The 23820-nt window shown below is 47.9% G+C and overlaps 1 protein-coding gene across 1 annotated transcript in view; it reads left to right on the top strand.

Moving 5' to 3' along the window:
* The first annotated feature begins 7663 nt into the window (after nt 1-7663).
* LOC144952959 (guanylate-binding protein 1-like) overlaps nt 7664-23820 on the top strand; it is a 126189-nt gene continuing 110032 nt past the window's right edge. Inside the window, exons 1-3 of the mRNA XM_078883446.1 lie at nt 7664-7853; nt 9567-9615; nt 12595-12620. Coding sequence (XP_078739572.1) covers nt 7664-7853; nt 9567-9615; nt 12595-12620 — 265 coding nt within the window. The remainder of the gene's footprint in view (nt 7854-9566; nt 9616-12594; nt 12621-23820) is intronic.

The following is a 23820-nucleotide window of genomic DNA, read 5'->3' as shown; positions in this document are numbered from 1 at the left end:
TGAGGCACACGTATTTATTCCGTACAAGTAGTCACAACTGTGGACATACAATACTAGAGGGGGTATCGGCCCCCTCACCCGGATAGCTGGGAATACACTGCTAGCTATCTCTGACCTACCTCCTAGTCCTCCACTAACGGGCTAGGGAAGGCTGTCTGGCCCGACACTGGTAAGTCGGGCTACGGTACCCGGAGTCCCAGAACACTAGCTCTGGTTCTCGGGACCACGCCGCTGGCTCGGTCCTGCGCGGCCCTGACAAGGGCGGCGTCCCAGGGGAGTCCAGGGCTCTAGCTAGACGATCTTCGGTCTTCACTGGTTTAGCTTTAACATTCTGCCCCGAGCCCTCTGACACATCCCCCTTTATACTCCACCCCCGCTGAGGGGTGGGGCCCCGGGCTGCCTGGTGCGGACGTTGTTGAGAGCACCCCCCCCCCCGTGCACTCACGTAGCCCCGCCCACTGTGTTTGTTTCCCATAAGCTGCCATGCATAACGGCTCTCTCTCTAACACCCCTACATATGCATGCAAACAAATACGTACACGCCCGCAGATACGTGCACAGACATCTATTGTTTTCCCTGTGGTCGTGCATTTTTTTTCGGGTCCTCCAGTTTTTTCTCCCTCCACACTTCGAAACGTGCGTTGAGAGTATTTGGCTGCTATACATTTTCACGCAATAAGCCACTTTATTGAGCTACCATTTGTGGCCAGGTTGCTTCTGAAAAAGAGCGACAAACGCACAGTAAGACTTACCTGGTCAATAAAAAATTAACACGCTTTTATTTAACTCGCTGTCTGTTGTCGTATCCTCAAATCTTGTAACTCAATTTCAACCGTCTTTCCAATGTCGTATCGACTGCAAACTAGGTATAGGTATGTCATACTGATGACAATACTATATTTTATCCTTGAAATTTTAAAATATTTTTAACAATATTTTTTACGGGTCTAATTGTCCACGTTCAACTCACGTTGCCTGTAAATCACCACGGCCCCTTACGCTATGGTAAGCTGCGGGGCCACTTCCTGGAGTCGTGGAGTTCTGCCATTACGAGTACGGTACATTTCATTAAAGTGTGTTTTTTTAAAGTATATATTATTTATTTTTCTGGAAGACTTTTGCTGTTTTTTTCTTCATTTTTCTGGATGGCGTCTACATTTCCCACAACAAAATCTTAATTTTCGATTGGTAACCTACAAATCCTCTCCCGCAGCGCTCGAATCCTGCAGGCCTGAGAGTCAGAGCACCCCCCTCCCCCCTGATCCCCTTGCCCTTAACATCAGTTGTGGACTGTGGAGGTAGAGGCAGAACTCACCCCCCCCCCCTCCAACTTCTCTGGTTCAAATAAGTCGCGGTCTACTACACAGGTATGTGTTTGCGTGTGCATGATGCGGAGATTAGCATCTTTCACCAAATGTCACTCGGCTATGTGACCAACTAGACCCCGCGTGTATGGACATAGACAACTCGCCCAGCCGCCTCATTCCCCCCCCACCTCTGGTGCAAAGAAGTCGTGGTCCACTGCAGCTCTGCAATGTCTTTGAAATGCCACTGCTGGTGAAACAGCCTCCACTGAAGGGAGCTCTATAGAGCCCTGGTAGAGAGGAATGTTTGGCCTATTGTTTTCTACACTTCACCTCATTGAACCTGCGTGCTGAAAGATCCGGTGTGGTGTAACCCATTCTACACTGCTGCGCAGTCGGAAAAATATATTTTTTTTAAAAAGAAAACTTCCCCGTTGTTTCAGCTGCCACACCAGGAGATCGAATGGAATCAATGGCTTCTCATTGCAAGTTCGTTGTGCTGACAATTACAACATGGCAGTGCCTCACACTCAATGCAGTGCCGGATTATCCTAGTAGCAAAAGTAACATGCTATGGGCCCCGCACTTTCAAGGGACCCACGCTAAATGCTTTTAAGCTATCAATTCCGGTCCAGTGATTCTGCACTTGCTCTATTACTATAGTACTATGCTGCCTTCAACTTTTATGAACGATTGGATGTTTAAGGATAGCGATTTGTCGTATTATCTGACTATAGCAATTAAAAAATACAATTACTTTACTGTGCAACTAAAAAAAATCTGTGTATTCATATATATTTTATTTAGGACCCCTTTATATCATATGCTACAGGACCCGCACTAGCTTCATCTGGCATTGACTCGATGGCCTCAGGAAGGATCTTAAGTAATAATACTAATAGCAACCTCTATTTTATGAAGCGCCTTCCATATTGAAATATTTCTAAGTGCTGCACCTAAAAATAAAACTACACTCACTCATATGGACACAATTCTAAAATAAATAAAAAGCTGCTACTAACAATATCGTTGGCGGTTCTCGAAATTCCAATAAAATTAACTATGATCAAAGCGAATAATATTATTTCAGGAAACCGTTTTTATTTGTTTATCGTCAACCAACATGAAATATATAACGCTTTTTAAATCAAGGTTCAACGGAGTGGTTAACTCTACAGGGCGGTTCAGAGGTCTTGTGACCCCCAATTAATTGACCCCTTCCATTTTTATTTAATTTTTATTGCTTAATGCGGGCCATATGACATCTGGACCACCGCTGTACTGTGCACCCGCCGACCTAAAAATGATTCCCGCTGATGACAGTATATCTGAACTAGTCCACAGGCTACACGAAATTGACTCGGTGTCAAACGAGGACTCTCTGTAGTGCAGTGGTTCTTCACCTTGACTGCAGCCTTGCACCCCTTTGGTTCTCAATAGTTAAACAATGTATAATGTTAATAAATACATAGGGTTTGTACTTGCGTGATCAAACTAAATTTGTCTTTCTAAAAATATATGGCATGTCTCACACCATCAGAAAGGGCATCTCGCACGCCCAGGGGATGTGTGCACCCCAGGTTAAGAAGAACCATTGCTGTAGTGTGTAAATGTCAGCATTGGGGATACAAACGTGGCTTCGCGGAGGTGCTCGTTTAACCACCCTCTCGTGTGCCTATGCTGGTTTATAGGTGCATGCTCAACAACACTTTGTTGAGCTAACATTCGTGGTGGCCAGGTGGCTTCTGGAAAACAGATTAATGTCTCAGTGGGCTTTGCCTGGTAGGATGGCGATGGTTTAGTTTATTTGTACGTGTTTGGGTGATTTGTTTACCTTTCTTGTATTTTGCACTATTATCGTAGTTTTGTATTGTGTGTTGTTGTAACGTTCTTACCCCATGCCCCAACTGGACATCTGTGAAAAATAGCTTTTCGGAATTCTCCTGCAGTATACAAAAATATATTCTAATTCCGATTTATTATACAGAGATCCTGAAATGTATTTTTGTAGATATGAGTTGTGTGTATACATGTGTATGGAGCATAGGTGGTGCATCTGCTTGAAATCTCATTCAGTCAAGCCATGGCACCTGGGGTTGTCCTTTGACCTCCTGCCAACGTGCCTTCGACGCTTTAAGTGGCCTCAAAGTGCACCTGGCCTGGCACAGGCGCCGTGGTGACGTCACTGCCATTTAGTGGCAAGTGGCGACTATTATTGTTGTTGTATATACAGGCAGCCCTCGCGTAGCACTCAAGATGCGTTCCTGGAGAATTGAGTGCTAATCGAATCGGTGCTATTTTATACATGGGGATGAGCAATATATGAGGGCTTCATGGGGGCATCGGTAATACTGCCGAAGAATAATAATGCAGATGGTAAACATTGTTTCACAACAAAACGTATCATAATTTATTATGTTAACACCAGTGTTATGTCCTGTCCTCACAAGTACATTCTGCTGCACTCCTCCTACAAGGCAACACTGGGGGAGCTGTTGGACTCCGAATCCGGGTCATTTTCAGTACAAGAGCTCTGTAATCTGAGCGATGCCCTCAATTCTACATTTCTGCAGTGAGTGTTTCTTTTAGGTGGAGCCTGATATTCTATCCTAGCATCGTGAGTTATCACACTGGCTTAACAAATAGATGTTTCTTCTATTTATAAATACAATCGTGACTATATCGTGGGCAATCGAATCACAGCGTCCGTTGCTCTCATTGGCTGAGTGAATGATGGGGGGTGGGCTATGTTACCTTGCCCAGTGCTGCTTAGCTGTTCTCACTCAAAAGCGTTTTGTTAGATTGTTTTGATGCTTGCATTTTTTTCATATGCAGTAGAACTCCTCTTAAGACGGCAATTGGTTCCACGAAACAGGTCGTTAAGTGATTTGGTTGTTAAGCAAGTTTTGGCAAATACACGTTAAAGGCTTCATTTGTTCCGATAGCATCGAAATTTACCATTTTTCACCCAAAAAAGTACTTTGGAATATTTTAACAATGCATATTAATCCATATAGATACTAACATTATGAACACATAACATAAAAACAACATGGTTAATCAATGCATGAATTAATATTTACAATGGAATGGGGTCGGTAAGCGAACACATTGGGCTCTATGAAGGAACTCGACTACTATACACTAATACACATTACACTACTATACACTACACTATAAACTACATTTTGGGCTTAATGGAGGTTCGTTTTTAAGCGATTAGTCCTTAATAGGGGTGGTCGTTAAGCGGGGTTATATCAAATCTAGATTGAGGGGTTATACTGTATATAAAAACATTCTCCAGGACAAAGGGCGTTAATGACAAATCAGATGTAGGCCCATGTCATTGACACCAGGACCTACCGTGGAGCCGATCTGCCTACTGACCATCGGTTTGTCATTTGTAAAATGCACCTGCCATTCTTCCACTGCGGTTGTGGGTGTCTATCTAGGACCCCATTCAAATTCACAATAGCCTGATAGTTGCAAGTGGGAATAGAATTGTATCATCTCTTGCAGGTGGTGTTACCATAATCCCTCCCCCCCTCTTCCTGATGCCAAGCAAAAATGGGTGAGCTTCAGGACTGTGGCTCATGTAGCTGTAATGGCTACATTAAGTTTACAGTCCAGACCCCCCGGAGACCATGGCTGACAGAGGAGGTGTTCCAGCTGGCTGAAATAAAACTACAGGCCCACTCCCACCATATACAACATTGCAGCATGAGGAGGCTTACCGCAGGGTGAGTTGTGGTCGCGGCTTGTTGAGGAGATTTAATCTGCCTCGTTAGCCCGTGATCACAAATCACTCTCCTCTCTAATTCCATTTAAAAAATAGCTTCCAGCGCCACAGCCTTTTACTGTCCTTAAGGGAGAGAATGGTGGTACGATCTCCAAACCCCAGGAAATGGTCTGCTATTTTTGCAGAGCTTTCTGCGAAGCCTCGTCGGAGGGGAAGAGACGGGTATAAAAACATTATAAAAGCACATGAATCTTCTACTATAATAAAGGTAAATATTATTGGGAAATGCTACGAAAACTCGTAATTACTCAAAGTACACTCTCAATTATACATCATGATAGCATGAGGGGGTCTCGTTCCTTGCCTACATTTCTGGAAAAAACATTTTTTTACTAAACATCATGAAGTCTACATACATTTTTACTCATAATAAATACACGTAATTAGATAAAACGTGCCACAGACGGTTGATGAGCTATGCTGATTTTTTATCTTCAACACAGACAATTAAATATTTCCAAAATTTCGAAGAATTAATATGTGCTGTATGAGATATTTTATCGGCAGTGAGAGATGCCATATTTTTTGCACATTCTAGGCCAATCATTCTGGCAACCTCGACCCGCCTTATCACCTGCTTAAAAAATGCTTTCAATCTTATAAAGTATGGGGTCTTCGTGGGGCGAGTTTGGCAGAAGCCTTCTTGAAATCTGGCCGATGGTGTGAGATGTTGGCGGCGGTTGTTTAAGTCACATTTATTACCCCCGACTATTTAAGACCGAAATAGGAGGATTTCTCCACAACTATGGGCTGTCGCCTGATGATGCTGGCTGTTGTCTTGATTACTGGCGAAACGTCACCAGGTACTCAAATTCTAAATGTTGTAGTGGGTTTACACTCCAACACACGACCGGTTCGTGCTGTACTAGTAACAAATTGGCTACGTTTAGTTTACGTGACAACCCCTTACTGATTGGCTGTGTCGGGTGGTGGCGGGTTTAACGACAAATTTATATTCACGCGATCTAACCCAAAAGTATCCATTGTGGAAAATATTGGTCACAAAAGCCTAGGTGTTAGACGGTTTAAGTCTGTGGCACGACATCTTCTTGTACGTGTAACAACTTGTATTGTTTGGCTGTCAGTTGATTGAGGTTGTGATGTCGGACACCATTTGTATTAATGTATGTTTCTATATATGTTGAACTTCTTTTGCACCGTACGTAGCAAACCATGTTAATACAAACACAAAATACGCATCGTAATACCGGTTGTGAGAACCTGCGAGTTAAATTAGACTCGTGATGGTTTGCAGGCAAGGTGCTGTCACGTTTTACCCCCCAGGAACAACTGCCATGGGTTCTCTTGTTAAATGTTTTAGATGTGGTAGGATTAAAAATACTTTGAGTTGCCCTGACATATAGAGCGCTATATAAAAAACAATGATCATTGTTATAATCATCAGAATAGGGGCTTTCCCCTTTTTTCTGGCAACAAAACTGAAACTTTGTTTTCATGTATGCATTAACCACAATACTTGTGTTTGCATTTTGACCACAAGTATTGTGATGAATGCAGACATGATTCCTTGTAAAAAGGTTTCAGTTTTGTTGCCAGAAAAAAGGGGGGAAAACCCTATTCTTATATTTTTGTACTAGCAAAGGAGGTCTAATGATGTAGATGCTTACCCCAAGCCCTCATTACTTTGATATTGCATTGTCTTTGAGCTGTACGCCTTTTGGTGTCATCTGGTCTAGCACTAATTGAGACAAAGCTCAAAAGAAATCCGTCTCTGGTGTGGACCAATCAGTTTCAAGGACAATGCCTTTATTATCAGTGTTTTTTATTTGCATTGTGACCACACGTATTGTGGTTAATGCACACATGATTCCTTGTAAAAAGGTTCAGTTTTGTTGCCAGAAAAAAGGGGAAAAACCCTATTCTTATATTTTGGTACTGGAAAAGGAGGTCTAATGATGTTATAATCATCATTACGTGTGTGTAGGTGTGTGTGTTGTTAATTTTTTCTCATTCCAAAAAGGAAGATTCGCTTAACCAAGTCTAAACCAGCACATCCTGTTTAAACCCCACTCATACACATAGAAGGAATTTAAAGGTAAAAAACGCTCTGCCCTTCATTGCGCGAGATTTACGCGGCAAGAGACAGACACGCACAGTCACAGAGACATAGACTTAGAGATAGAGAAAAACACGTAGACACGAACTCAGGACACATACAAAAACACATACACAGAGACTGACACTTTTAGAGATACCGAGACACAGAGAAATATAGACACCGACCAACTTAATAAATCACAGAGATACTTAGAGATAGACACTCATAGACACAGAGGCACAGCAGACTGAAAGATACAGACATACACATAAACACTCACTTAGACACACGCATAAACATAAACACAAAAAAACAGACACGTACATATACACAGAAATGTAGTGACAAACATACATACACACAGAAACTAACATAGAAACAAACACCCCAGAGAACACTACTTAGACATACAGAGATACACATAGAGACGTACAGGAGTGCACACTTATAGGAACAAATAAACACACTTAGATACACACAAACGCACAGAGACGTATCACCATGTCATCTCCATATCCACCAAGGCCTCTGCCGTTCATCATGACCGACGAGTACTCAAAGTTCTACGTCAACAAAGAAACAGCTGATCTTCTGGGTAAAATCGACAAACCGGTGGTGGTGGTGGCAATAGTTGGAAAATACAGAACTGGAAAATCCTTCCTCATGAATCGACTGGCCAGCACAACGACAGGTGAGTGAGTGGTGTGTGTGTGGTGTAGGTGAATGAGTGAGTCGGGTGTTTTTGTGGGTGAGTGGTGTGGTGTGGGTGAATGAGTGGGTGAGTTAGTGTGTGGGTAAGTGAGTGTTCTGAGTGAATAAGTGAGCTGAGTAAGCGAGGGAGTGATTGGGCGAGTTAAATGCATCCCAATCTCATACCCAACTACCACTTTATGTGAAAACACAAAGTGTTTAAACGAGTCAATCAATCTTTATTTTGCGTGTGCGCCAATATCGCTCTCAATAGAGTAAACATCAACGCCAGATCCGGATTAAGGTTTATGTAGGCCCTCAGCACTTCTGTTTCGTTGGGCCTTCAGTAATAACTTCCTACAGCTGGTTCTTCCGCTCCATGTTACTACTATCGCCGCTGTTAGCTTGTTTCACGCGTTGGTTCTTCTTCCAGCTGCTGGACAGATTTCGTTACTGTTGATAGGTGCATTGTTCAGTCTGTTCCTCATTCAATGGGAGCACGCTGTAAGCCGTAGATAAGTAGATTTAATTTGACATATAAATAAGTAATATTTAAAACAACTTTTTTTTAAACACGCTTTTATGAAATGTACCGTACTAGTAATGCAAGAACTCCACGATTTCAGGAAGTGGCCCCGAAGCTTCCCATAACGTAAGGGACCGTGGTGATTTACAGCCAAAGTCAGTTTACCGTGGACAATTAGACCCAAGCCGAAACATAACATTACATTTTTTTTAAATATATTTTTTTAATGATAGAATATAGTAGTCATCAGTATGACATAAGTATACCAAGTTTGCAGTCGATAACACATTGGGAAGTGGGTAAAAATTGAGTTACAATATTTGAGGATACAACGACAACAACAGACAGAGTAAGTTAATAAAAAGCGTGTAATAAAAATACGTTTTACCCTTTCTGGCAATAAAACAGGCGTTAAGATGTTAAAACACCAAACTGAAACATTTTGCAAGGACTTTACCGAAATAATCAAAGAGTAAAGTTTGCTCCGTCGATCATAGCCACCGAGGTGATGGGTTTCTTTTGTTCTCTTTCCTATTGTTCCATGCCCCCTGTCTCGTTCTGCTGCAATGTGCACTGATCAGCGCCGTATTATCTAATAGGCCACAGTAGCCACTGTGCCCAGGGCCTACGGAAATTACAAGGGCCAACAAAAAATAAAATTAGCAAGTTTTTTGGTATGACAAAAAACGTAACCAAAAGATCTTCTTGAATAAATATATTTATATATCCAGGATAGGCAACAGTGTATGTACAAAGAGGGAGAGTCATATCAATCGTTATTTTCCTTTCAGTGAAAGTGAAATTAACACCGAAAATAAACTTTTCGTGATTTTCTTTCATTGCAAATTTGTTCTTGCAATATTGTCAAATTAACATCATTGGACCTCCCTTGCCAGTATGAAAATATAAGAAAATGTTTTACCATTTCTGCCAATAAAACAGGCGTTAAGATGTTAAAAAACGAAACTGAAACCTTTCGCAAGGATTCATGTGTGCATTAACCACATATACGTGGAATGATCTCGTCATGGTAAAACCCTTACAGCATGAAAAACAACTTGATGCTCAGGTGTTTTTAACGTCTTTGATATTTACGAGTTATCGAATCCACTCGCACACACGTGCACAGAGATACATTGAAAACTCAGTCGATGCGCTTTTCACGGCTTCTGTGTGTGACCCCCACAGGAGTTGTAACACCAAAAGAAGACAAAACGACCAAGGTGGTGACTAAGAGGTCAGAGATTTACTGTCGTAATTTAATATACTGTAAATGTTATCTAAAATAGAGGTTTGTTTTGGGGTTAGATCGTGTAAGTATAAATGTGTCGTTAATCTCGCCACCACCCGACACGGCCAATCAGTAAGGTTTGTCACGTAAATACAACTTAGCTAATTCGTTCCGAGTTCAGCACTAACCGGTTGTGTGTTGAAGTGTGCATTCACAACATTTACCATTCGACGCATTGATATTTACGCGATCTAACCCAAAAACCTCTATTATTGATAATATTGGTCACCAAAGCAGTCGTTAAATCTGCAAATGTGACCTGGAAGTGTTTTGTCGTTTCGTATCGTATCAAAATGTTATAAATTTCTTTCAAGTCCACAATTAAAACAATTATTTCACTACAAGACAGGGTATTTTGCTCATTGCTTATCAAAGACACGTCACGTGGTTCGACTGTATGTGGTGTAGCGGTTAGCGCGCTACGCTACAAACCCGGCGGCCAGAGTATGATTCCTGCTCGCAGCCACCAACGGCGATTATCTGAATTGGTTCTGGGCCTCCTTTAGGTCGACTCAGCCTCAAATGACTAATTGGTGCGGTGGGTAAACATCACCACTTAGGGAGACAAAAGGCGACCGGTTATGGTGCTGGCCACCCACCCACTTGTGTGCCACAGTGCCGGCCTTCATAGGTGCTACTTTGCTAAAACACTTGCTCCAACATTCTGTTCAGGCTATACAAGGGCTATTTGTCTTTGTAAACTATAATAGTCACAATAGCCTACAACTTCAAAATTCACAATGGACAAAGTTCTTAGGGGCCGTCCATAAATGACGTCACGCGATTTTGCACGATTTTTGACCCCCCCCCTCCCTCGTCACACGGCGTTACAAAAAGTCAGACCCCCCCTCAAATATGACGTCAAAAAGCTCTGCCCTCCCCCAAAACCATATTTCCATTTTGAAAATAAGACATGCTTCAAATCGATTTACACTATTGTCATCGTAGTGCGTATTTAATGTGGCGCTGCACTCTGATGTTGTAGGAATATTATAACATTTTTATGTGACGTCACATTTCTCAAGCCCCCCCCTCGTCACACATCGTCACAAATGTCTGACCCCCCCCCAAGGTGAGCGACGTCATTTATGGACGGCCCCTTATGCGCGTCTCATCAGTCTTGCGCCACCTGTGCAGCACTTTTTTGCTCACACAGTGCATATTCACAGCTTTTACCAACCTCAAGTACAGTGATTTGTGCTGCGGTGGCTAGATGTTAACTCCCTCGCCTGATATACAAGTGTACTTCGGTTCGTTTCGGACCCTGATGTCTGCGGCTGTATATTTGGTGTCTGCGTCTTTCTCTTTCTCTCTCTCCCCGTGGTGGTCGCGTGGACTTTTCTTGGGTTCCTCCGTTTTTTTCCCCTCTACATTTACAAACAGGAGGCCATGGGGCAGACCCAGCAGGTGCAAATAGGTTGACTGACTGAGATGACTGGCTGATGCACCACCTGTGTCCCCTACTGTGCCAACTTGCTGTGCTTTAACCACCCGGCGCTCCGCGTCCTTCACGAGCCTCCTCCACAGAGGCCGATTTTGACACCGCTAGTACCAGTCATCAGCAAGTCCACTCAGCTCCACATCCTCCTGTACCACACAACTCCATCTCTTCTCTAGCCCGTACCGTGCCCGTTTAGCCCCCCCTCGACTGGCCGAACAAAAGCTGTTTAGGCATGCGGTGACTGGGCATGTGGGCTAAATGGCCCAGCCAATGCAACCTTGCCTGCCAGAGGAGCTCACCGATGGGACTTTGTCCAGATCTTTCAAGGATATGTGAGCCCTCACACAATCCAGCCTGGATAAACCCAGGATGGTTCATAGGCAGGCCAGCCTAAATGTTTCTAACCGACGAAGATGTTACATTAGGTGGGGTCCACGTTTCGCAAGCGTAGAGAAGGAAGGGAGTGACTTTGGCCGAGTAGACCTGAAGCTTTGTATGGAGCGACAGACCAGGTAGCTTCCACACAGTGTTACGCAACTGATGAAAAGATAATGCCGCTGAACTGATTCGGAGTGAGACCTCTGCTGTCAAACCAGAGCCGGTCATGAGCACACTACCCAGGTATGGGAAACTCTCCACTCTCTCCACAACTGCCCTATCACCAATTGGGAGTTGTGGGGGTGGAGAGAGACGGGGCTGACTATAAAAGCCAGACCCCTGAATGGGTCCGGCTGCTGTAGAACATTTGAAGACCTGGAGCTGCCAACTGAAAACCCGAAGACTCGCCCTAAGAAGAGACCGAGGACCGGACCCGAACCCCTGGCTAGGGTCGGGACGGGTACCCAGTGTCTGGGCACGATAGCCCAGAGGGCAGAACCCGAACCCCTGGCTAGGGTCGAGCTGAAGCTTAATCAGTGTAGGGTTGAAGCTTAACCAGTATGAGGGCAGAATAGTCTGGAGGAGATGCCTCCGTAGTGTATCAGGTGGAAGGAGCCGTTGCCCCTTTGTGTAAACTCTGTTAAGGTCATAAATAAACGTGTTGCCTCCAGTGAGTCTCGCTCTGCCTGATTACCCACTACACGTCTACAAACCTCCTCACCTCTAGAATCACCCTCGATACACCACCAGAAAAACTCACACACCACAACTCATCTCCAATACACCACCAACACGTCACACAACACCGCCCACTTCAAACACACCACCAACACCCTGACACACCACAAACCACGACATATCTGCACACACTAAGACTCACTGCTACACCCCACCATCTCTTACATCCATTCACCTGCACAACCATGTATTATTTAAATGAACAAATTGTTTTTATATTATATATTCACGTAACATATTTGAGAAAAAATTCAATGAGTAATGATGATCATATTTAGTAAAAATGTTAGACACGATTATTGTCTACCTTATATCATGAGCAATGAAAGTGCATGATTCTAATACACTATGTTTCTTATTTCTTGCAGCGAACCGGGCGATCAAGCCAATAAAGGTATGGTCACTTCCCCTTTGCACCCTCTCAGCAGAGCAAACTAGCGTCTGACCTGACCGAGCGTCAGCAGATTTTGATGGTTTTTTTCTGCAGAGGTTCATGACCTGCGCCCAGCAGTCACCTCTTTCAAAATTGAACCTCATGGCGGGACCCCGGGGTCCCATATGCCGCCGGCTGCGTTATGACGTCATTATATGTCTGTGAAAGGCAAACGATACGGAAATCTATTTCTCTCGACGAGCTCTCTACACGATGTGCTAATCAAAGTTTCAAAGTTTTGTTTATGACTACGGCATTCGTCCTCGCTGCGCTTGGACGACATGACAACAGAATGACCCGCGCCAGTTGGCGATTATGTGCGTGGTGGGATGGAGTGGCCAAAAAATAAATTAATTTATTACGATTTTGACTTCCGTTTATTCGGGACCCCGTGGTCCCACCATGAGGTTCAATTATGCGATTGTAATAACTATGAAACACTGCGCGCCAACCGCTTCCTGGTGCGACATCTCAAACAAAACAGCAGGCCACGGTCAGCAACACTGCTGACATTAACTTGCTAATCTCTCTCTAATCTCTCCAATTAACACAGTGCTAATCTTGACATGCTAATCTCTCCCATTAACACAGCTGATGTGTGTGTGTGTGGTGACAGGACTCCTTTCCATTTCAGACCCCGCCTGCTTGCCCTTTGGTTGCATCCACCTCAAACCTATATAACCTCTTGTTGTAACAGCTCTCCCGCTGTGTTTTTCCTGGTTCAGCAGTTCTACTGCTGACATTTTTTTGCCTAAGGACGATTGCTTGTGTTTCGATCGAAACGTTGTGATAAATTATTTTTCTACCTACGTGCCTTTACCGAAAGAACCAAAGAGTAATGATTCCTGCAGTCACGAAAGCTTCAAATCAAGATTGGATTCAACAAATGTTCAGTCCACTTTCAATTGTCTGCTCTAATGACGAGGAGGACTGCTGCAGATAATTCAAATTCGCAAATAATCCAAAAATATATCATTTCCTCGTATTTAGATGTTAAAAAGCACTAATGCAGGTGTAATAAACCCACTCCGGACGTTATCGTATCTCTTGTCTTGTCTTTATTCGTTCTTCATTTACACGGTTCTCTCACACCGCTGGGTTCTTTTTTCCCGTTACTCCCGTTACTCGAGCGTGGCGTTCGCTCGCTTTCCTCGCTCCCTCACACCGCTGGCTAACGGCATTCGGGAGACAGCCTCCGGCCTGCCACGTGGCCGCTGGCGTGCCAGAGGCGCAGAATGTGGTCTCTTCTCGAACCTCTCCACACTGACCATGAAATGTCTCTTTCCACCCCTTATATCACCTGGCTCACGTGATGCCACGCAGCCAATCATAAGCCTCACCCCTGGAACCTTCTCGATGTTGCTATACACCCCATTGGCTGCGGGTCTCAGCCCGCAGCCAATGGGGTGCATCCTCATATTACACAGGTATGAAATACGTGTAAGTTAAGAAAATTATGTGTATCAATGAACAGTTTTATAAATGAAAACCCACGAAATAATAAGTGATTGGATAAATCGTTAAAAATGAAGCACAACTGACGATTTTGATTGTTACTCTTTCGATTTATAATTAATACTAACGATTGACTGATCGATGATGCACGTGTAGGGCTGTTACGGGAGGGCTGTAAGTGCATACGATCCAATGGGTAACAAACACAGTGGGCGGAGTTACGGGAGTACACGGGGGGGGGTGCCCGCAGCGACGTCCGCATCAGGCAGCCTGGGGGGTTGTGATCCTGTTGGGGGGTATAAAGGGGGAGGACAAAGAGAGCTCGGGGCTCAGTCTGGGAACGAAGGAGGAAGAGTGAAGATCCTCTAGCTAGAGCCCTGGACTCCCCTCGACGCCGCCCTTGTCAGGGCTGCAGAGGAGCGAGCCAGAGGCGTGGTTCCGTGAACCAGGGTTAGACCCTGGGACTCCGGAGACCGTAGCCCGACTCACCAGTGTCGGGCCAGTTAGCCTCCCCTAGCTCGTTAGAGGAGGACTTGGGGATAGGTGAGATTAGCTAGGGGGTATCCCCAGTTATCCGGGTGAGGGGGCCGCTACCCCCTCTAGTGTTGTCCTGTACCGATAAGCTGAAATAAATATACGTGTGCCTCAACTTGGGTGTCCAGCGTCTTCACCGGTACTTCATCTGGTGTCAGAAGTACTACGGACATGGAAACACGTCAGACAGCTCGAGCCAGAGTACCGGAGGAGGACACTGCTGAAGTCGTTGAGCCCGAGGCGGCTCACCAAGACATGGCGCAGCCGGGGGCCGACGCGTTCCTACCGGGGCATCGGCATGAAGAGGGGCCGCAGCCAGACGCGCTACGGCTGGCTCACGAGAGACTGGCGGAGCTACTGTACGCCGCTGCCGCCACGCTGGAAAACATCACGCGGCTGGGGGCTGGTGGTCCACCACGGGGCGAGGGGAGTCGTCAACCTGAGCGCCTTCCCGCCATTTCTGAAAACTCAAACTTTGAATTTCCCGCCATCGTCACGGCAGTTGCGGAGGGCGTGGCCGGGCTCAACCTTGGGTCCGACACCGCTCTCGCTGGGACAGCTGCGTCATCTCCAGCGGAGGGAGCGTCATCACATCCGCGACAGGCGATTCCATCTGCCATTCGCGCCGACGCACAGCCGAGTCCCGGGGATAGCAGCCTACAGACGTCCAAGGCGAACGCTGCGCTACAACAACGGCTGCCTCCGCTGAAAGAATTTGTTGGTGCAGAGGGCGACTGGGGCGGCTTCCAGCGACGCTTCATCGCCCACCAAGAAATGGCAAGGTGGTCCGACGATGAAGCCCTCTGCGCGCTGCCGGCGCTCCTCGACGCAGACGCGCTCGCCGCCCTCACATCGGCGCCGAAAGAGAAGCGGTCTACTCTGCCGAAGGCACTACAGCTGCTGGCCGGGGTCTATGGACCTTCAGCGGAATGCAGAGAGCGGTTCTACGAGCGCAAGCGGGGTGAGAAGGAGTCGCCCCTGGCATACAGGACGAGCCTCCTAGCGCTGGCTAAGACGGCTTTTCCCCGTATGGACGACGATGGCGTGGACGCGATGGTCACGGAGAAAATACTCCTCCTGGCAGACGACCTGGACATCGCTGTCGTCGCACAGGAGGACGCCGAGATGACCTCTCTTCAGGCGGCGCGCCTCCTTCACGCCAACCTTCTGTCCCTGCGGCGGAAAGCCAGCAGGGCATCGGCAGGGCGTGCGGTGGCTGCAGCCACCCTTCCGACGGAGGAGCTCTTCGCCGTCGACCATCGACGGCAACAGGCGCAAGAAGTACGGTCGGCCCGGGACGGGTCAAGCCGTTTCAACCGCCCGTCGTCTCCACCGGGGCTCCCGCGGTGTTTCAACTGCGGCGTCCGGGGCCACGTCGCCTCGGGGTGCCGCTCTCCTCGACAGCGCGGGACGACGGCTCGACGGGACGCCGGGCCTCCTCCTCCCAAGCTCCAGCAACATGACCCGGCGAGTCGCGGCACCACACATGTTTGGCCAAAGCACCTACCCGTTGCACGCTCTCGCACCACAACAAACGGGGGGCCGATGTCGCGTTGCGAGGGGCCAGCGCGGATCACTGCGGGGACTCAAATCGAGCCCAAACAGTGGTCCGTGTTGGCCCATCGCGTGGTAGCCGCGTCGTCAGGGTCGTCGGCCGTAGTCGGACACATTGACGGGGTAGAAGTACGCATCTTGGTCGATACGGGGGCATCGGCGACAATCATTTCGGAATTAATTTACAATATTCTGCCCGTACAAAGCCGGCCTTTACTGCCGGTTAACGTCCCATTCTATGCCGCTAACGGGGGCTCTCTCGGCATCATGGGACAGATTCGAGCGCAAATTTCTATTGGGGACATCAAATTGTCGGGGCCGATTTTCGTTTCCTCCTCGCTGGCGGTTCCGTGCCTGCTGGGGACGGATTTCTTAGGTAAAATGCCCATTCGTATTTTGATCGACCAAGGATGCATTGAGCTTCCATCGGGGCGGCGCATGGCGTTCCTGCCATCCCCTGCGGCGGCTCGGTCGGCGTTCGCGACGGTACCGGCGTTCGTCGTTGAAACTGTTCGTGTGCCGCCGGGAGCTCAAATGCTAGTGCCTCTGAAACTTCGTAAGCCCTTCGCTAAGGGCATAGGGGATCAGGGTGTTTTGCTGGGACCGTCTAGGGCCGGGGTTAATGGGCCTCATTTGATTCCGGCCCAGACCGTCGTAAGAGGGGACGGGGACCCTTTCATCGCGGTCCTAAATGTGGGATCGCAGACGGTGGTGGTTCCTCAAGGGACGGTGCTCGCTCACGCGACGCCAGTGCCCTGCGAGGAACCTGTCGCGAACCACGTTGGCACTGCTTCCCGGATGCTCCCACATTCGGACAGCGACGAAGGGTGGATCGACGCGCTTTGTGCGGGATCGACGGACCTGACAAATTCAGAGCGCCAACAGCTTAGAACGCTACTGAGGGAATTTTCCGACGTTTTCAGTCGTGATAAATATGATTTGGGTTGCACTCATCTGCTGCGTCACCATATTGACACGGGTGACAGCGCGCCAATTCGCCAAAATCCGTTTCGGTTAAGTCCCGCCGAAAAGGACCATGTCAAATCGGCTGTTGATGACATGTTAGCCGCCGACATCATTTCTCCCTCCACCAGCCCGTGGGGAGCGCCGATCGTCCTGGTTAAAAAGCAGGACGGCTCGTTGCGGTTTTGCGTGGATTTTCGGCGCCTTAATAAAATTTCGGTTGCCGACGCATACCCGCTCCCACGGATGGACGAATCGCTGGACGCTTTGGCGGGAGCGCGATTCTTCTCCACACTAGATTTACTTTCGGGATTCTGGCAGCTTCCTCTGGACGATGATTCTAAGCCTAAAACTGCTTTCCGTACACCGCACGGCCTGTTCCAATTCAACCGGTTGCCGATGGGCTTACACTCAGCGCCGGCAACTTTCCAGCGATTGATGGAATTGGTTTTGGCTGGATTGCAATGGGAATCGTGCCTGATTTATTTGGATGACGTTATTGTCTTTGGTAAAACTTTTGATGAACATCTCCAGAGGTTGCGGGCGGTTTTCCTAAAGATGCGGGCTGCTAATTTGAAATTTAAGCCCCAAAAATGCCATTTGTTACGCGAGTCGGTGCGTTATTTGGGGCACATCGTAGGGCGCTCGGGTATTGCTACCGATCCCGCCAAAACGCAGTGTGTCAGCTCCTGGCCGACTCCCACCTCGGTGGGAGAGGTCAGGAGTTTTATTGGCTTCGCATCATATTACCGACGCTTCGTCGCTAATTTTGCAACAATTGCCAAACCCCTACACGCGTTAACATCTAAAGGGGTTCGGTTCCACTGGGGTCAGGATGAGGAAGCTGCTTTCTGCTCCCTTCGGGACGCGCTGGTGAAGGCTCCTCCCTTGATTTACCCAGATTTTTCGAGGCCGTTTTTGCTCGACACCGACGCGAGCAACACGGGTATTGGAGGCGTGCTTTCCCAGGTGGTTGACGGCGTGGAACGGGTGGTCGCGTACGGCAGTCGGGTGTTGTCTCCAACGGAGCAAAGATATTGTGTCACCCGTAGGGAACTGTTGGCAATTGTCTATTTCATCCAACAGTATCGCCCATATCTGTACGGTCGGCATTTCACCGTCCGCACAGATCATGCGGCACTGCAGTACGCCCTGAAGGTTCAACAGCCATCGGGACAATTGTCCCGATGGCTGGAGGTCCTCCAGGATTTCAGTTTTGAAACCACTTATCGTAAGGGCGTTCGCCACACCAACGCTGACGCTCTGTCACGGATGCCAACCGCCTCCGAATGCGCATGTCTCCTGGGGTCGGGGCGTTGCAAGCCAGTGGGGGACGTGATGGTTCCGGTCCTGGCGGCGGCCGCCGACGATGAAACGGTAGTCCCCATTGATATCGCCGAACAGGGGAGAGATTCCCTGCTTGGATTGCCCGTTGATGAATGGGGGCGCCTCCAGTTGGAGGATGCCTCCCTCCTCGCGTTGCGTCGTCGCGCCGGGGAGAGGGGGCGTGTGACGGGTCATGCCGACGCATGGGAAACCCATGCGGGCTTGCTTATGCATTGGGACGGGAAATCCCAGCGTCACCGGCTGGTGGTCCCTTCTGGCCTACGAGGTAAGGTGGTGTGGGCTGCTCATGAGCGCCTCCTCCACCTAGGTACCCAGAAAACACTCGCCTTGCTTCAGCTGAATTTTTTTTGGCCGGGTATGACAAGGGATGTCGCTGATCTGTTGGCGGCATGCCCTCAGTGTGCGCAGCGCAAACCACCGGCACGGGAGTCGAACCCGCCCTTACAATCCATCCAGGTCTCCAGAATAAATGAACTGGTCGCACTGGATATTCTGGGGCCATTCCCCGCCACCTCCAGGGGAAATAAATATTTGCTTACTGGGGTCGAATATTTTACGCGCTGGCCTATGGCCTGGCCCCTGGCGAATCAGTCGGCAGCAGCCATCGTCGACGCCTTTGTCCAAGGTTATGTCATGGACAAAGGTGCCCCGGAGCGGTTGTTGACCGACCAGGGTAGAAATTTTTCGGGGAAACTCCTAAAACAAGTCTGTGATCTCCTGGGAACGAAAAAAATTCGAACCTCCCCCTATCACCCGCAAACGGACGGGATGGTCGAGCGTCTGCATCGCACCATCACGTCTATGTTGTCGCAGCAAGTTTCGGACTCACAGGCTGATTGGGACTTACAAATTCAAGGGGTTCTAGCGGCATACAGATTGGCTCCCCATGCTGCGACGGGGTTTTCACCTTTCTTTCTTATGTATGGCCGCGAACCCGACCCACCTGTTCGGGCACAGTTGCAGATCCCCGTGCCGCTGGGCAAATCTAAATTGGACGATCACGTTAAATTTAACCTTGACAAACTGACTGAGGCGCGGGATGCGGCGAGGCTAAATTCTGACAGGCGTCAGAAGGCGAACGAGCGCCTCAGACTGGCTCGCGCGCACGTGCTGCAGTGGAAGCCGGGGGACAGGGCATGGCTGCACTGTCCCCAGGTACCACTCGCGACCTCCTCTAAACTCGTACGCCCGTGGCGGGGCCCCGTCGAGGTTATTGAGGTTTTGAGGCCTCAGTGCGTTCGAATCCAATGGGGGAGGCGCCGGTGGTTTGTACACCCCTCTAGGCTGAAGCCGTTTGTTGCGGTGCGGGGGCCCACGCCACGCACGCGAGGCCAAGCATGTGGGGGGTCGACCGACTCGGAGGGTCCGTCGCTGCTCTCGCCTGATGTGTTGCCGGCTGTCCCACCCACAGGTGCACCGGGAATGACGGGTTCACGCCCTGGAACCCCCACAGGTGATGCCGACAGTCGCGCGACTTCAATCGCGACCTCACCTCGCATGGGACAGCCGCCACCGGATGGTCCGCCGTCCGGGGTTGCCCCGTGTGACGGGCCTGCGGCAAGGCCGCGCGCTAAAATGCGCAGACTCTTATAATATACAGCAGGAAGAAAAAGAAAAAAAAAAAAACTTTTCTTATTTATTTTCCTTCACGTGTCATGGTTACTGTATGCTGCGTCGGTGGTGTGCTCCTTGCACACTGAGTGTGTTGTGTTGTGTGGGCGCGGTGTGTGTGTTGTGGGTGCGTTGTGTGTCGTGGGTGTGCTGTGTGTGATGGGGGAGTTCCTGGCTAGTTGTACATACGTGCTTACGGATTTCGTATTTATGCGGGGGGGGGGTGCGTCGGACATTCCCTTCGGGGGTATGGTTGTTGTTCTTGTTGTTGTTCTTCTATTTGCATTTTGTTGAAAAAATGAGGCACACACGGGGTCGAGGGGTAATTGTTCCTTTATTTGGAATTGTTGCAGCCGGGACGGCTGCGAGCTGTAATGGGGGGGGTGATGTAGGGCTGTTACGGGAGGGCTGTAAGTGCATACGATCCAATGGGTAACAAACACAGTGGGCGGAGTTACGGGAGTACACGGGGGGGGTGCCCGCAGCGACGTCCGCATCAGGCAGCCTGGGGGGTTGTGATCCTGTTGGGGGGTATAAAGGGGGAGGACAAAGAGAGCTCGGGGCTCAGTCTGGGAACGAAGGAGGAAGAGTGAAGATCCTCTAGCTAGAGCCCTGGACTCCCCTCGACGCCGCCCTTGTCAGGGCTGCAGAGGAGCGAGCCAGAGGCGTGGTTCCGTGAACCAGGGTTAGACCCTGGGACTCCGGAGACCGTAGCCCGACTCACCAGTGTCGGGCCAGTTAGCCTCCCCTAGCTCGTTAGAGGAGGACTTGGGGATAGGTGAGATTAGCTAGGGGGTATCCCCAGTTATCCGGGTGAGGGGGCCGCTACCCCCTCTAGTGTTGTCCTGTACCGATAAGCTGAAATAAATATACGTGTGCCTCAACTTGGGTGTCCAGCGTCTTCACCGGTACTTCACACGTGCTCAGTGATAGCACTTTCCTGCTCCAGCACAGAAAACTCCACGAAGTGGATAGCAGAGCGACGCCAATCAAAATCAATCCAACTCCACCCACTGTTGTAAAGATATGCAACCACTATATTGTAGAGGCGATCACGGGGATTTCAGGTTAACTAGACCACATTAGATCAGTTTTAAGCACGTGACTTGTGCTAAATATTTCAAATAATAAGAATGTATCCCTGCAGTCACGAAAGCTTTAAATCGAAATTTAATGTATCACCGTTTTTAGATTATTAATTTGGATTTAAGTGAAATCTTTTAGTCATTCATTTGTGTCAAAATCTCAGGTTAACCAGGAAATCGGATAAATCCGCAGACGGATAATCGAGTCTACTGCATCTATATTTTCAACAACACAGAGACACGTACAACTGGTGTATATGCTCACTAAATCGCCATTGCGTATTGGCATGAAAATTATCTGTGGTCTAGGATCTCTGGTCAGACCATGATGATATATTTTTTTAATTGGCAGTGTCTTTGATGAAAATTGTGTCTCAAAAAAGCTACTCAATTTGTAGACGACATGCAAAAGTGCAAAGGCGGCCAAACCGATGCCGACAATTGCTCAGGTTTTATGTTTCATGTTGAGCCAAAAACCTTTAATGCGTTTTTATACATGTGTAGTGGATCAATAACTAGAGGAGAGTCTCTCTGGGGCAACACGTATTTTATTAACAATAAATCCCTAACACAAAGGGTTAGCGGACCCTTACACCTGATACACTGAGGAGGTAGTCCTCCCGTATGAATACGGAGGTTATTCTAACCCTTCTTGAGTGAAGCTTGGTCTTCATAGCTTGGTCTTCATAAGCTGGAGCCGACCCTTGCCAGGGGTACGGCTCTGCCCATTGGGCTCTTCTCTTCAGGAAGCTCTTGATCTTCGGGTGGACGACTCCCGGGACCGTTCAGAGGTCCGGCTTTTATACAGGTCTGTGACTTGCCGCGCCCCGGCCACACCTTCCTTCCAGAACCTTCCACCAAGTCCTGGGAGGGTGACGTCATCCCCCAGCCCCCTCCTAGGGTCTGGGGTCTGCGGCCCTGGATCCGCTATCTCATTGGGGTAACCGTTGGCCCCTTGGGCCATAGTCTTTGGACACTGGGCTCAGTCACTCTTCTGCCCCCTATTGACACGTGTGGAATATTACCAGCTGACGGCATGGGGAGTGCACAATAATACCTCTACACGTGTCGTGACACTTTACATAGCAATCTTCAACAGTAGGAATCTTTTTTTATTCAGGCACGAGACACATGCAGGTCTTCAAGAATGATATTTTCTCCAAGTGTCCTGAACTCTCTCGCTTCTCCCTAATTATATATCCCTCAAGCCCCTTTCTCGAAGATTCCTTGACCCACTTTCCCTCCAACTAATCAAATTCCACTTTCTCTAATGGATCCCCAACTGACATTCCTGTCAGTAATCCATTTCCCACTCTTTCCATTTTGTATTTCTAACTCCAATCCCTTCGATTTCCCTGCCAATCCCCTTTCAAGTTCATTAAGCACCAATCAGAGGGGTTGTTTATCTTCCTGATTTTCCGTGTTATGCAGCGTCCACCACGTCAGGTGAGTATCGTCAGTAGTGATATAGACTCTTAGCATGTGTTGGATACTCAGTGCCACCTGGCCAGTTAATCATATAAGCTGGAGAAGATGTAAATTTTAGACATGATTGTTCAGTGAGTCATCATCAGGTACAAAGCCCTTTAGGCAATTATTGACTGGCAAGGAATGTGGAGCAGAGGATAACAAATGGAGAGCGAGAGAGGAGAGGGGAGTTCTGAATTAAAGAGTGCCTGGCCATATGACCGGGGTTGGTTACCTGTGAGTCAGGCGCGAGCTGAATCATTTAACAGTTTGCATAGGGGCAGTACAATGCCCATACCAGACGTCTTATTTTCCGGCCCACATCATTGCACTTAAAAAAAAACACTTAATTTATGTTTCAACCTGTGACATTCAGAATGTTTGAATAGGAAATAAAGGACATGGCTGAAATATTGGGCTTTTCTAATAACCTTTCTCCATTCAATTTCACGATTTCCATGACCACCATGACAAAATCATAGCCTTATGAACAAATCACCCAAGGCTCATAATAAATGTTTTTTGGGGTGAGATCGCGTGAATACAATGTGTCCTTCAACTCGCCACCACCCAACACAGATAATTAGTCAAGTTTGGTACGTAAACAAAACATGCAAATTTGTTATGCATACAGCACACCGGTATGTTGGAGAGTAAACCCACAACATTTGCAATTCGAGTACTGTAATTACAACTCGCAACATCAGGCGACAGACAGATTTTGAGAGAAATCCTCCACCCAAGATTGCGCCCAATCTCATTAGATATCGGAAGCTGAGCAGATTAAGAGCCTGGGTCGTGCTTTGGATGGGAGACCACCAAGCACCAACAGGTTGACAGTGCAGCAAAATCTATTTTATTTTACTATGCCCTGAAGTTCATGCTCCCTGCCTTCACCATTCATTATATTTATCAGGTAAAGCCCACTGAGCTTTGTCGATACTTTGCAGGCGCGACCTGGCTATCAGAAATGATAGCATAACAAAGTGGACGTATCATCGTGTGGATATTTATAGCAGCCAAATAATCTAAACCCATGTTGATTTTAAATGTGGAGAGAAATACTGGAGGACCTGGAGAAAAATGTACGGGACCACGGGAGAGAGAACATGCAATCTACAAATATACAGGCATCAGTGTTGGGG

The sequence above is a fragment of the Lampetra fluviatilis genome, chromosome 71 (genome assembly GCF_964198595.1).
Source record: "Lampetra fluviatilis chromosome 71, kcLamFluv1.1, whole genome shotgun sequence".
In the NCBI taxonomy this organism is placed as follows: Eukaryota; Metazoa; Chordata; class Hyperoartia; order Petromyzontiformes; family Petromyzontidae; genus Lampetra; species Lampetra fluviatilis.
The sequence above is the reverse complement of the archived record's forward strand: the minus strand, read 5'-3'. Positions and strand labels throughout refer to the sequence as shown.